This window comes from Cystoisospora suis, assembly GCF_002600585.1.
Source record: "Cystoisospora suis strain Wien I chromosome Unknown contig_1736, whole genome shotgun sequence".
Lineage (NCBI taxonomy): Eukaryota > Apicomplexa > Conoidasida > Eucoccidiorida > Sarcocystidae > Cystoisospora > Cystoisospora suis.
In genome coordinates, this window is record NW_027154536.1 from 1 (window position 1) to 14,638 (window position 14,638).

The window sequence follows — 14,638 nt, forward strand, 5'->3', positions numbered from 1 at the left end:
GATTATCTACACCAGACAAATCCTGCTTTCTTCAAGATGTCTATAAGGCTCTCACAGAATACACCCTGTACACAAGAAAGAAAGAAAGAAAGAGAAAGAAAGAAAGAGGTTTTCCTTTTTCAACGTCGTTCTCGTCTTCCTCAGAGAATAGACGACAGGTCGAGAATGAAAAGTCAAAGAGAAGAAGAAGAAGCAGAAAGAGATAAAGAGAAGAAATGCATTGTAAAATGACGGGCATCTCTACTTCTCCTCTTATTCCTACTACTCCTACTACTATCACTACTACAAGTGTATCTCTATATACTACTATACCTACTAGTAGTAGTAGTACACCTCTTTCTACTACTACTACTACTACTCCTACTTGCCTACTACTACTACTAGTATACCTACTACTAGTAGTAGTAGTCGTATACATCTTTTACTGCTACTGTACCTCCCACTATGGCTAGAAGTCGAGCTATCACCCCCGACTACTTCGATTCCTTTCACTACTTCCTCTCCTGCTGGCACTAATAGTAGGAGGAGGAGGACTACCAATACTATCACTACTACTACTCTTACTACTACTACTACTGCGGGAAGGGGAAGAAGAAGAAGAAGACGATTGAGGCAGAGAGAATGGAGGAATTCTAGAGCACACCCCTCCACACAATGGAGAGAAGAGAAGAGACGAGAGGAGAAGGGAAGAGAAGAGAAGAGAGAAGAGCACTCTCATTCTCATCAGAGAGCCACGTGCCAAATGGAACTTCAAGAAGAAGGAGAAGAGGAAAACGAGAAGAAGAAGAAGAGGAAGACAGGCAAGGAGAGTAAGAGATAGGATAGGGATAGTTGTGCTTGGTATGGAGTTCAAATTTCTATTAGAGAGATTGAGTTATGTCTCGAGATCCACTGTCTTACGAGTAGGGTATTCTTCTTGTACCTCTCTTCTTCTTCTTTCTCTTGCTCTCTCTTCTCCTGGGGTTCTTCTTTTTCTTCTTCCTCTTCTTTCATTTCAATCCATCTATCTCCCTTAATGTTCACTCTGAAATCCTTTCTATTCTCCGTGTCATGACTGCCATCTCTCCTCTCTATCTTCCTCTCTTTCTCTCGCTTTCTCTCTTCATTCTTTACTTCTTCTTCCTCTTCTTTCGCCCATCCCTTCTTTCTCTCTCTCTCTTCTCTTGTCTTCTTATTCACTTCATTCAGCTCCTCATAATCTCTATGACCTCTCCTCTTCTTCTTTTCCTCAGTCTCTTCCTTGCTTTCTTTCTCACCCATCTCTCCAACGTCCACGTCATCATAGCAGTGACAACCTGTCTCTTTCTCCTTTTTCTTTTCTTCTTCTCTCTCCTTCTTCGCGTCTTTTCTCTTCGCACTTTCTCCTCCCGACTTCTCGAGGATCTCCATTATCAGAAACGTATAAAGGTTCGCCGTTCTCTTCTTCTCCGACAACGAGAAAGAAGGAGAAGCAGAAATGCCTTCGCTTGCAGGAGAGAAGAGAAAGTCTCTCCTATAGAGGGATTCAAATTCTGTATAGAGATGAGGAGAAGGAGAAGGAGAAGATTTCAGGGGTGCCTTCTTGTGCCCTTTGGTGATTTCTGTAGAGAGGAGAATTGATAGATGCGAGAGTTCTTCAATTTGTAATTCGAGACATCTTGACAGAAATCGATGGCTCTCCTTGCCTTCGATTCTCATCGTCTTATCTCTAGCGAAGGACAGGCGCAAGGATGGAAGACATGGGCGTGGTGACCTACAGTCTTCTTCTTCTTGTCTCTTTCTTTCTCTTTCTCCTTTGTCTTGCATGGAAGAGAAGAAGGAGAAGGCGCCTCGAGTCTGTTCAATGAGAAGTAGACACCTGTATGTGTCTGTAACCATGTCTTTCTCTTTCTCTTTACATTCCTTGTACCATCTCGGAGAGAGCGAGGAAGAAGAAGAAGCTCTTTTCTCCGTCGAGAGAAAACAAACTTTCTCAAACTGCTTTTCTTCTTCCTCTTGGCTCTTTGCACCTCTCTCAATCGGTCTCTGCTTGCAAAACTGAAGAGAGGAAGAGACTGAAGAGCACGAGGAGAACAAGAAAGAAGAAGAAGAGACAAGTCTGTCTCCTAAGAGAGGTTGGAGAGAGGGAGCAAGAGAGACCTGAGGCGCGTTCTGACTAGAAATGTGAGAAAGATTTCTGCTTGTCTTGTTGGAAAAGCCGCCGCGTTCTTCTTCTTCTTCTCTCAGCTGGAAAGTTGAAGTGAGAATGAGCGAGAGACTTCCTTGAACTGCCGCGCAGAATTCTTCAAGTTCTTGCATGAAAGAATTACATGAAGAAAATAGAGATGAAGAGGAAGAGGGGGTTGAAGATGGAGGGGAAGATGGCTTTGAAGTGAAAGAAGGAGTTGTCTTCCTCTTTCCCGTAGTAGCAGGAGTAGTAGTCGTACGGCTAGGCGTCTCGTGAACGTCTTCAGGAGGAGAAGGACTTCCTGTCGAGCGGTGGGCATGGCAGCTAGCTGGGTGATTAACATCTTGGCTAGCAGGTAGACACTCCCTTGAGAAGATGTCTACTAGAGCTGTCTGATTGTCACGAAGATGACGAGCCAAATATCGAGAGGTTGCTGAAGCGATCGCAAGCCAGACAGAAGATACCAATGAAGAAGAAGAAGAAGGAGAGAAAGAAGAGGAGACAGGATGAGATGTTGTTGATTTGAGAGGTGAGAATGAGACTGGAGAGAGATCAAGTAAAGAGAGAGCTTTAGAAAAGAAGGAAGGTGAGAATGATGCTGATAAAGGAGAAGGGTGAAGAAGATGAGATGTCTGACGTGAAGAGGATAGGCAAGCAGAAGAAGAAGAAGAGGGGGATGGAAAGGAAGGAGTTAAGAAGATTTGAGAAAGCCTCCATGTGAGTGTACATACAAATACATGAATTCGACATGAGGCGATGAGGTCTTCACCTTCTCCAGACGCACATCTCTCCATTGAATCTTCCTCTTCCTCTTCCTCTTCTCTTTTTTCTAGTTGCTCGATACAGTCTCTCTCTTCTTCTCTTTCTTCTTCTTCTTTTCTTTCTTCGGCAAAACTCCCGTATTGCCGTACAAGAGAAGAGAAGTGAAGGAGATTTCTTCGATCTCTTCTTCTCTTTAGAATGTCGGGTGATGGCTCTTCATTCTCTTCTTTCTCCGTTGGGTCTCTTCTCTCACTTTGTAAAGGAGGAAGAAGAGACTCCCTTCTATCGCCGAGAGATCGAGGCGAACCTTCAGCAGGACCGGGGCTACGTGTCGATTGTCCCTCGTCATAATTATGCATTAGGTGTCGATACACTGGATCTTCATGAGAAACACAAGAACTTCGTCCTCCTTCTTTTTTCTTTCTTTTCTTTCTCTTTCTTCTTCGAAAAAGGAAATCTTCACGACAGCATCGATGAATCTTCAAAGCAATAAGAAGTAGCTGTTCCGCATACCTTCTCAAAATCGCCCATCTCTGTTCTCTTTGATCTTCCTCATGAAGAGAAGTTCTTTTCTTCATTTTCAACGTTCTCTCTTCTTCTTCTGCTGGTATCTCCCCAAGTTGCTGTCTCTTCATACCTTTCTGAGATAAAGGAGATGTGGCTGGAGAGGAACGCTCATATCTAGATACATCTGGTATTTCCTTCTTCTTCTCCTGGGGTGTATGTACACCCGAGAAATCAGACTGAGTCTTGGAGAGAGAAACCTGTTTGAGAAGGTGAAGGAGGAGATACGCACATCCATCCAGAGGTCCTATGCAATGGAGAGAATCGGAAGGAGACAGATAACGAGATGAACGACGACGAAGAGAAGAATGAGAGAGACCTATGGATGGTGTACCTACACCAAGAGAAAAAAGAGAAGAAGAAGAAGAAGAGAGACAAGGACATAGAATATCTGTCAAGCTTTTACATAAAAGAAGAATTTCTTTGAGAAGTTTGATAGGCACATCCGAAGAAACGAGAGACTTCTTTTGCAAAATTTGATCTTGATCTTCGCGAAGCATCTTTTCTTTCTGTTGTAGCGTCAAGGCCGAAGAAAAGTCAGAAGAAGGCTGGACCGTTTCTAAGCTTCGTTCAGAAGCAGTAGAAGTTGCGAGAACGAGAAGATCACGTGAGAATTGTTTACAGTAGCGTAGAATAGATAGAAGAGGACTGAGGGAACTTGGGGTCGAGACCCCTTTCCGACTGCTCTCGGGTGTATGTACACCTCGTGAGCGGACCCATGCGATAAGAATTCGTCGAAACACAGAGGAGTAGAGATATATAAGTGGATATGGATGAGAAGTGTTCGTCTCTAGTAAAGAAGTTGAAAGAGATGGAGGAGACTGCGACGGAGAGGAAGAGAGAGAGAGGAGACGAGGATCGCGGAGAAGACAGTGAGAAGTAGAAGAGAGCACTTCATGAAATAGAGAACGTAAAGGAAGAAGACAGGAGTCAGGGACAGACAAAAGAGGAGGGAAAGAAACAAAAGAAGATGAAGGAAAGACTAATGATGTAGAAGGACACATCGACGTTTCTGAATCTTGCTTCTCCTTTTTCTTTTTCTGTCCTTCTTCTTCTTCATTTTCATCTTCATTCTTTCCTATCATCTCTCTAGTGTTAGAGTCCTCTTTCTCCTCTGTGGTCTCTTCCCTCTCTGGACCTTCACCTCTTTCCTTGGAATTCTTCTTCTCTGCATCTTTCCTTGGCGGCATTTCTATCTCTTTAATGTTAAGCATGCTTCCTCTCTCCTCAGGAAGGAATATGAGGTGTACATACACCTCCCAAGGAAGAAAGCTGAGAACCGCGTGAACAAGTCGACTGTCTAGATCCGTCTTCTTCTCTATCATCGAGATCTTTTCTTCATGGGGCGAGACGCGTCTCTTTCCTGCAAGAGCTTCTTCTTCTTGTTTAAGAGACAAGCAGAAAGGAGAAACGTTCTCTTCCTTAGGATATTTTCCTCTTCTTTCTCTTTCTTCTGTCTTCTCTGATAGCCACCCCCTCGGAGACGAAAGGGCGTCTGGAGTCTCTCTTCTTTCTCTACTTTCTACAGCTTGAAAGAGAGACCAAGAAGAGAGAACACTTCTTCGTGAAAGAAGAGAAGTTAGAGAGAAGAAGATAAGATACCTCAACGTATGGCTGATACCTATAGACAGTATACGACCATGAAGAAGAAGACGAGGATACACTTCATTCACACCATTGTTTGAGACTTCTACAGATGTCGAAACTTCATTAAGAAACTTTTGATACGAAGACGACCGAGTCTTCTCTTTCTCGGATATACTCCCTAGAGAAAGGAGTTGGGAAGGAAAGCTTCTTTTTTCTTTCTCCGATAGAACACCCCTCTCTTCCTCTTCTTCTTCTTCTGTCTCTATGACTGGGAACTTGTCCTCTCTCTCATCTCGCTTTCTTTCCCTCATGAGCTCTCCCTTCCCATTCTCTTTCTCCACTTTCTCTTTCACGATCTTCTTCGATTCTCTAAAGAAGCAGGGAAAGGGGGGTGAAGAAGAAGAAGAAGAAAGACAGGGAGAAGAAGAAGAAGATGATAAAACCTGATAGATACACTTATGATCGAATTCTTGCATGCAAGAGAAGAAAGCATAAAGAAGAACAAAGCGACTGTCCTTTTCGCTTCCCCTCTGGCAATCCGATGGAATCGCAGAAGAAGAAGAAAGAAATTTCTGAAGTTTCTGAAGAGGAGAGAGAAGATCACAAGCTTCGTTTGAGCTAGGATGATAGGAAGAAAGCAAGGAAGACGACGAGGAAGAAGTACACAGAGGAGGGGTTCTTCTTTCTCCTTTATCATTCCTTTCTAGATCCGCCGGAAATCGTTCATTCTCTGATAGAAACATCAGTGACTGTCTCTCTTTCTCTTCATCCCCTCTATCCCGTTCTTCCTTAGATACCGGGAACACAGAAATAGCAGAGACAAGAGAAGAAGAAGAAGATACTGTCTTGCTGACGTGGGAAAGAGTCGTGAGGGTATGAGAAGAGCGTTGAAGAAAGAGAAGATATTTCTCTTCTACGAAGAAACTGAGAGAAGATACAGAGAGATAGACACCAACAGAAGAAAGGAGACACGCTGCCAACACAAGAGGAAGCCTCTCTATCGAAGAAAAAGAAGAAGAAGAGAGCGAAGACGAAGGAGAAGAAGAAGAAGAGAGCGAAGACGGAGGAGGAGAAGAAGAAGAAGAGAGCGAAGACGAAGGAGGAGGAGGAGAAGAAGAAGCGGTCGAAGAAGAGTGTCTCTGAGAACCCTGAAGAACGTACCTTGTGAGAATATGAGAGAGATGATGTATACACTGTGCAGCCCCTAGTATCGACTTTACAACGTTCGGGTCTCCTTTTCTTCTTCTTAGGACTTCACTGACTGTATCTGTCTGCTGTGAAAGAATAGAAAGAGGGTGAGAACATGCTTCTTCTTCTTCTTGAGAAGATACAAGAGAATCTCCTTGGCCTTGGTCTCCAGAAGAAAGACGCGCTTTTTCTCTTGACGAGAGAGAAGAAAAACGATGATCTTCTGACAGATCGATACCCCTACCAAGTCCATAAGAAGAAGAAGAAGAGAACGAAGAATAAGAAGAAGGAGAAACAATAGGCTGAGGAAAAGAAGAAGAATGAGAGGAAGAAGAAGAAGAAGAGCGGAAACGACTTGCCTCTTTCTCTCCTATCTTTTTGGTATGTGTATAGGGAGAAGACGGTCGATGATCTTCTTCGTTTTCTTTGTCATGAATCGATGGGTCTTTCTCAGGCGAGGGTGTCCTTCGCTGACTAGGTTTGTAATTCTTCTGAAGGAAATCTTGCTCTTCAAACAAAGAGATGAAAGATGAAAGAGACTGCCGAGAGGAGAAGAGGAACTCGTCAAGAGAGATACACACTAAGAGAGATAGAGCTACACAAGCGTGAAGAGCCTTTCTTTCGCAATCCTCTTTTTGTGTGTCTTCTTCTCTCCCTCTGCTCTCTCTTCTCCCCGTAGAAGAAGAAGAAAGACCTGCAGCTTTAAACTGGAATTTGGAAGAAAGAGAAGCCCGGACCTTCCTTAGACGAGATCTCAAGTGTTCAGAGGAAAGACGCAAAAGAGAAAGGAGTGTTTCTTCTCGGCGTGAAGACAAACAGAGAGAAGAACAAGATGATGGAGAAAGAGAAGAAGAAAGAGAAGAAGAAGAAGAAGATGAAGACGAAGAAGAAGAATGACGGAAATGAAGAGAAGGAGATAAGAGAGAAGAGGAAACTTCTGTTTGCTGAAGAATCTCTTTTACTTGACGCATGCAACACCTTAGACAGAGTCCACAAGGAGAAGAAGAAGAGTCGGTTTGATAAGAAGGGAGAGAGCAATTGAAAAGATTCACTAGAGGTGTAGCTTTACATCGACCTTTCTTAGAGAGAAGATAGGAAATTCTCTCGTCTCTTCTTCTTCTCTTGACTGTTTCTCCTTCTTTTTCTTTCTCTTCTTTCTCTCCTTTTCTATCAAAGGTCCCTACAGATCTCTCGACCTTTCCTCTGTGAACGTTCCTTGTTGTATAGACCTTCTCGTCGCGCTCCCTCCTAGGAGATAAAGTAGGAGAAGAGAAAAAGGGTGAACCGACAGCTAAGGAGGAAGAAGAGGAACAGCAGGAAGGAGAAAAAGGACGTTCTTTCTTAGGAGAGAAAGTAGAAGCAGAGACAGGAGATAAGTTTCTCCTGTCCTTCTCTTCTTCTCTTATCTCAGAAATGCAAACAACCTCCTTGCGTCTTCTTTTTCTTCCATGCTCTTCTTCGTCTTCTTCATTCTCTACATCTAAGAAGATGTTTCCTCTATCTTCTCCTTGTCGGAAATCTTTGCTTTCTTTGGTCTTCTCTATAAGTTCATTTGAATTCTCTCGGTATCTTATGCACGAGGAAGAAGAAGAAGAACGGAGAGGAGAAGAAGCGTCACCGATCTCAGGCAGCTCATTTGTTGAGACCATCAGAGGAGAGAGAGAATTGCCGATGTGGTGTACATACACCGGAGATTCTCTTGGTTTCTTGCATTCTAGTCGCCTGTACGGTAGACTTCTTCCTTCACCTTCAAGAGGGGGGTATGTCTCTGGAGATGTAGGTTGTCGACGGATAGAAAGAAGAGATTGATCTAGAGAGAAGTCTTCTCTCTCTTCTCCTCTATGTCTTCGTCTTCTCTCGAGATAAGGAGAAGAGGAACGAGATGAAGAAGAGAGAGAAGGAGATGTGAGTTCATTCTGTGCATGTCCCATTCTGTCTCTCTACTCAGTAGAGACAAGTCTCTCATATTTCTGTAAGGAAGAGAAATAGAGAGATGAAGAGACAAAGGAAGAACAGACAGAGGAGGTAGTAAGAAACAATAGAAAAGTCTCTCATGATGTATCTACAGACAAACCTTCTTCTCCTTCGCTTCACTCGCGAGATATCTCTTTGATCCAGTCGCAGAATAAACAAGATACGTGACTTGCGTGAGGCATCCTAGAGAAAAAGAGTACGAGACAACAACCCTTCTCCCTGGCGTCTCTGTGGAGACAAGAAGAGAGAAGTGCTACTTGAAAAAGAGAGGAAGAAAGCTCTTTCGATTCATCTTATCTCTATGAGAAAGAAGGAGAAGTATTTGTGAAGGCGCTGTCTGCAGGAGCTCGTGAGAGAGTTCTATGACAAGAGAAACAACTTCATTTGGACTTGACAAGAAGGTGTCTTTCCTTCGATGAATAGATACTTCGTTCAATAGCTAGCTAACTAGCGAGCTGTCTAGACACACATAGAGAAGGAGAAGAGACTTATCAAAGGATAGGATAGACAAGGAGAGAAGAAAAACAAAATTGATAAGAGACCCTCCGAAACGAGAGAAGATGACATATCACACATCCCTGTAGTTTGCCTAGCCCTCTGTCTCAGCATGGATTCTTCGTCTTCTTCGAAAGCGACTGTCGCTAGCCAGAAGAGTAGCGAGCATTGTACGAAGATCTCTTCTGTGATTTTTCTGTAGAGAAACTCGATGAACAGGTCCTTAGGAAGAAGAAGAAGAATAGCATCGAACCATCATTCCCATTGAAGGTTGTTCAAATGCAAAGCACACCACCAGCCCAACTGGGGTGTACATACACCTGAAGGTTGTACGAGTCTTCGGACACGTCATTGAATCTTCGCCCCTCGTAGACAAGAAACAAATAGAGAGAAGAGACGCTAGCCATCCATACATGTGTTCGGGTTCTCTACAAAGAAAGAAAAGCGACTATGACACCTGAAGAGAGACAAGACTCACGACATACGGCTCCAACGCCTTCATAAGATAAGAGCGAATCTCTTCTCTTCTCCTCTTCTCCGCATGCGTACCTGTCTGGTGGATGAAGAGAGATAGAACAAAAGAAAGAAAGAAAGGAAAAAGAAACACAGCCATTGTATTTCAGCAGGGACGCTTCAACCTTTCCTAACTCCTTTTCTCCCGCCTTCTCCCATTCCCTTGTCTTCAAGGTAGTTCGACCAGCTCTCTTTTGATTGCATGCGGCGGCAGATCGATCACACACATGCCTTGGGATTTTTGCCATTGCATGCGCTGGCCCACATGTATTTGGCTGTAACGGCCGCCAAGAGACACAGGGGGGGGGAAGAGAAAAAGTGAGAGAAGAGGAAGCGAACAAGAAGAAGGAAGTGTGAGAGTGACGAAAAGACAGAGAGAGATACGTAAGGGGGAAAGGTTTTTCCTCTTTTCCTTCGGCCCGTACAAAACACAGACAGTAGGAGAAGAGAACGATCTGTTTGCTCCCCTTTTCAGCTCACGAGCCAACAGGCAGGCCGAGGGAGATATCTCTTTTCCCTACGAATTTCTGGCGACACTCGCCCGAATGAGAGAGTAGCTCACAACGGTGACACCGATGGAAGGCCCCTCACGAGATAATCTCCAAGTGACGGAGAGACAAGAGCAACAGCTGACGAAGACCGAAAGGGACAGAAACCAGCTGCTTCTCAACTTTCCTTTGAAAACCTTCCTGATGTTTCTTGTGATACTAAAGGTAGAAAGAGTCCATCCGAAAGAAAGCAAACAGCGTTCGTTGTGTTGCTACATGTCTCTCCCCATCCCGAAGCGACGCGACCTTCCGGTGTACGTACACCGCATGGTAGCCGCCGCCAACCTGTCGTCCGAAGTCAGAATGAAGGAACGTGTTACTCCTCACCCTTCCATCAAGTCCATACCTCCTCGACCCCTGCTTCCTAATTGGTTTCTTTTCTCTCTCTCTCTCAATCGCTCTAGAGAAGACATCTCTTGTCTCTGGTATAACTTCAGTCTCTCCCATCGATGTCGAGGCTTCCATAGAGGGCAATCTCCCCCTCTCATTCGTCTCTTTATCTCTTTTTCTACGCTATCTCTTGAGAAGGCTAGATGTTTCTCGCTGGGGCTCCAACCTTAGAACACACACGAGAGGTAGTATTGAAGCCTAACAATGTCTGTGTATCTCTCTTGTCTTATCAATGAGAGACCAAGCGGAGATCTCATACAGCCTTATGGGAGACATCATACATCATTCAGTATTCTCTACCTAACCGGCTGTATTGGAGATATGCCTATCTCTACTTCTAGATAGATATAGAGATTAGAGATAGATAGATTGGAGACAGAAAGGTAGGCGGGTGTGGAAATTCAAAGGTGATCGCTTCAAGATGAATAGAGAGAGTGAACACGGACAGAGATAAACTAAGGTAGATGCATGAACGATCGATAGTCGATAGCTGTCGATGTTTTCTTCATCTTATTTGAAGAAGAAAGGAGTGATAAGTCCATTCTTTCAACTCCTAGGAACGGGTAAAAAGCCTTTCTCAAGCTGCCCTAGAGAAAGAGAAGGAGGAAGAAGAAGGCGAAGATGAAAAAGAAGAAGAAAGTCAAAAGACGAAGAGAAGCTCTTTCCTTTTTCTTCATTGGAGACGCACGCACACACACACATCATAAGCCGGCTGGTTCTTCCTTTCCTTCTGTCCTTCATCGTCTCCCGCTTCACTTCTGCCTAACGAGAGAGAAAGAAAGAGAGAGACAAAAGAAAAATGAGAAGAGAAGAAGAAGAAAGATCGTGTGAAGAAGCTTCGCCCCCCTTTACGTCTCTCCCTTCCATTCTCATGTATCTTTTCCTCCTTTTCCTCGAGACGTTCTATTTGTCATTATCTCTTTTTCCTGCTATCTTTGTCAAACTCTTCATCTTGAACTCTTCCTCTCCTCTTATCTAGACAGGAATCTCTAATGTTCCCGACTCTCTGTTGGACCCTGTGTGGTTTGCATGCATTCTCATCATTCTCGTATGTGTCTTGTTCTTCTGTCTCCTGTCGCAGTCGCCCATCTCCCGCGTTCTTACTATCTTCTCCGTAGGAATCGATTTAGAGGACCTCTCTTTCAAGCATGTCCTTTCTTTCCCTCTCTCCTTTCTTTTCTCTTTAGCAAAATGACGGAGAGAATTGTTTCTTCTAGAGAAATCCATGAAAGATAAACGAAAAGTTGGGAGAGATGGGGAGAGCCCGAATTCTACTCATGTATAGAGAGCGATGAAAGGAGCTTTCTCCTCTCTACTTCTTCTTCTTCTACCAAGTGTATGAAGGAATGATAGACGGACAGTCGCCCCTTCTCTTTCTCTAGAAGTGTGAGAGCTCTCCTTCTTCAGAAAAGAGATTGTTTTCATTCTCCTCTCTTTCTTTCTTTCCTTCTTCGTCTTCAGACGATTCTTCTCTCTACTTTTTCGCTTTCAAGTTTCTTTGAAGTAAGTTTGTCATGCTTGTCTATAGAATGCAAGAAGAAGAAAAGAGAAGAGAAGAACTCGATTCTTCGCTTTCTCGAAGGAAATCCAGGTAGATTATCTAAATGTGTGTATATAGTGGAAAAATACAGAGGAGGTAAAGAAGAAGGGTCTTTGTTTCTTTCCTTTTCTCTCTTTTCTCCTTTCTCCCTATAGTCTGACGCCTACCCTCGTGATCTTTTTTCTTTCTTTCTTTCTTTCTCATCATTTCTCCCGTAGTTTCTCTTAGAAGAACTTCTCAGAAAGTCCAAGAGAACCCATCATTCTCTCTTTTCGACTACTACTGACAAGCAAACTTTTGTCCCTCTCTTTCTTTCTCTCTCACAGCGCTCTCTCTCAGTTTCCCTATGTCTACATGCGCAGATGTCTCCGTATCCACATGCCTTGCCAAACTATGTAGAAGGGAGGTTTCTGTTCGTGTGTCTGTACACCTGAGAGACAAATCAGACAGTTTGCATGACACCGATTTTCTTCTTCGCTCGAGTTTTATGCTGTCTTCGTGTAAGACTTCCTCTTATCCTTCCATCCTATCAATTTCTCTATCGATCTTTCTTGGACTTCTCTTCGAACTTGGGGAAGTCAGAAAGAAGGACCAGTTTCTCTTTTCAACTCCGTCACTGAGTAATTGAACGAGAAGAAGAAAAAGAAGACATGCAGGAAGGCATAAGTTCTTCTATTACCTTTCGTCTCCCCAGCGCCTGTCTCGAGTCTTCATCCTTTTCTTTCTCATTCTTCTCTCCTCTTTCTCCTGTTACTTCACATTGTCTTTCTTTTTCTCGCTCTTCCTACTCTTCTTCTACTGTTCGTTGTTCTTCTCCTTCTTCTACCTCTTTCCTGTCTCGTTCTTCGGTTTCCCTCTTCTTCTTCCTCTTTCTCTTCAGCTTCCTTCCGTTTTCACAAAGAAGAGAAAGGAAGAAAGAAAGAGACTGCTTCTTCGTTTTGTCGGGAGATGGACTGAATGGAAATGCTCTCTGTTTCGTGTGAGAGAGGGGGAGAAGAAGCAGGCAGGGCCTCTCGATATTCTCATTTGTATCGCTTACCGGTCAGTCCGTTCTTCTTCTCTCCTTTTCCTCTTGCCTTGTCACCGATCCTCTTCAGCAGGGTCATCTCCAAATACTTACCTCTCTCTTTTGCGGGAGAAGAAGAAGAGAAGAAGAATCACCCGAGAGATGTCTTTGACAGAAAGAGAGAGAGATAGAAGAATGAAGAGGAAGAAGAAGAAGGCAAACGACTGTTGTTCTCCTTGAAGAAGTCACTTCACGAGAGAGAGAGAGAGAAGAAAGGAGAGAGAGAGAGAGAGAAGAAAGGAGAAGGAGAGAGAGAGAGAGGAATGAAGAGGTTGCGAAAGAAGCGGTTCTTACGAGGCATAGGAAACGTTCTGCACGAGCTGAAATTTATATGTCTATATCTATCTGTCTATCTATCTGTCTATATCTGTCTATGTCTATCCATCTCTATGTCTCCCTAGCCTTTCTATCTATCTGTATGTGTATCTCTAGTCTCCTTCCTAGCACTCTATCATTTTCATCATGTTGAAGTGTACAAGGCATGCTCTTGGGAAAACAAGAGAGCCTCGTCTTTCCACCTTCTCTTCTTCTTCTTCTCTTTCTATACAACGATGCCTTAGGCACCGCGAGAGAGGGAGCAGCAACCCCGCCCATACAACGCTTATTGCCTCTCTTCCCTCCAGAGAAGAAAGATACTTCTCTCGACAACTCAAAGAAATCGAGACCGACAAGGCTTCTCTCCTTGATAGGCAGACAAATCCCAAGAAGAAGAAGAACAAGGAAGAGAAAGAGGAGGAGGAGAAGAAGAAGAAAGGAAGAGAGATTGCAGAGAAACGAAAGCATGGAACGGACATGCCAGAAAAGAGTTATCTCTCGGGAAGTAGAAGAGCAGCTATAGAAAGACACAAAGGAGAAGACAAGGAAGAGGAGAGACGCTTAGGAGAGAATGAGAAAGCGAGTGTGAAAGAGGAAAAAGAGAAAGATGAAGAAGAAGAAGAAAAGGCGACCTTACGAGGAAGGGTAGTGTCTTCTTCTTCTTCGTCTTATCGAAGGACAGGAAAGAAACCTCTTCAAAGACATCTTCTCTCTCGTTCTCTACGCTCTTCTCCTGTCCTTTCTTCTTCTGCTTCTCTCTCTTGTTTTGCTTCTTCTTCTTTTTCTTCTCGTTCGCGATCTTTATCTTCCTTCTCTTCGTCCTCTACTCATATGTATGGGACAACAAGGAAAAGCCATGGAGAGAAGAGGGATACCCAACTAAGAAGAAGAGAAGAAGAAGGAGAAGAGAGGAAGAAGGAGAAGAAACGATTTCATGAAGGAGAGATGGAGAAAGACCGTCAAGATCTTGATGTACAAAAGAAAGAAGAAGAAAAGAAGAGGGGGGAAGAGAAAGTGACTGGGCGAAAGAAGAACAAGAGCTCGATGGAAAGAGATGAAGAAAGCATATCAAGAGAACGTCTTCAGATAAGAAAAAGAAGACGCAGAAGAAGGCAAGCGCGTATAGAACGAAAGAAGAAAAGTAGTACCATTCTACTAAGAGAGAGATACCGTAAAGAAGAAGACGAGGATGGTGGGAAAAAAGAAAAGAGATTGACAAGAAAAGGCGAAGAAGAGAAGATCCATCACTCCCCTCATGCACAAGGGCAGAAGACTCGCTCTCTTTGTCGCCCTGAAGGAAGAGGAAGAAGAAGTACAAGAAAAGGCGAAGAAGAAGAAGAAGGAGAAGAAGAAGAAGAAGAACAAGAGAATGTGGAAAAGGCTGATCTCTCCGTGATGAAAGTAGAAGCGAGAAGACTAGGTCTATGCCTAAGGAAAGAATTCGACCTACACACCTTCGATCCAAGATACTCTTCGTCAAACGTACGTCTCTCTCCTGATCGATTAACCGTCACGGGTAAGACAAGGAATAGACAAGAAGACGAAGAAGA

General features: G+C 43.7%; 2 protein-coding genes across 2 annotated transcripts; one reads left to right on the top strand and one right to left on the bottom strand.

The window, feature by feature from the left end:
* Positions 1–2: 2 nt before the first annotated feature.
* On the bottom strand, positions 3–8,178 carry CSUI_003850 (uncharacterized protein; the record flags this gene model as incomplete). The annotated part of the gene is made up of 2 exons (XM_068064045.1): positions 3–65; positions 901–8,178. The coding sequence occupies 2 exons, from the start codon at positions 8,176–8,178 to the stop codon at positions 3–5; spliced, it is 7,341 nt and encodes a 2,446-aa protein (XP_067923978.1).
* A 3,112-nt stretch (positions 8,179–11,290) lies between these two features.
* CSUI_003851 (uncharacterized protein) lies at positions 11,291–14,607 on the top strand (the record flags this gene model as incomplete). Its single annotated transcript, XM_068064046.1, has 1 exon — positions 11,291–14,607. A coding segment is annotated over exon 1 (1,371 nt), but the record flags the coding sequence as incomplete, so codon positions are not given.
* Positions 14,608–14,638: the final 31 nt, after the last annotated feature.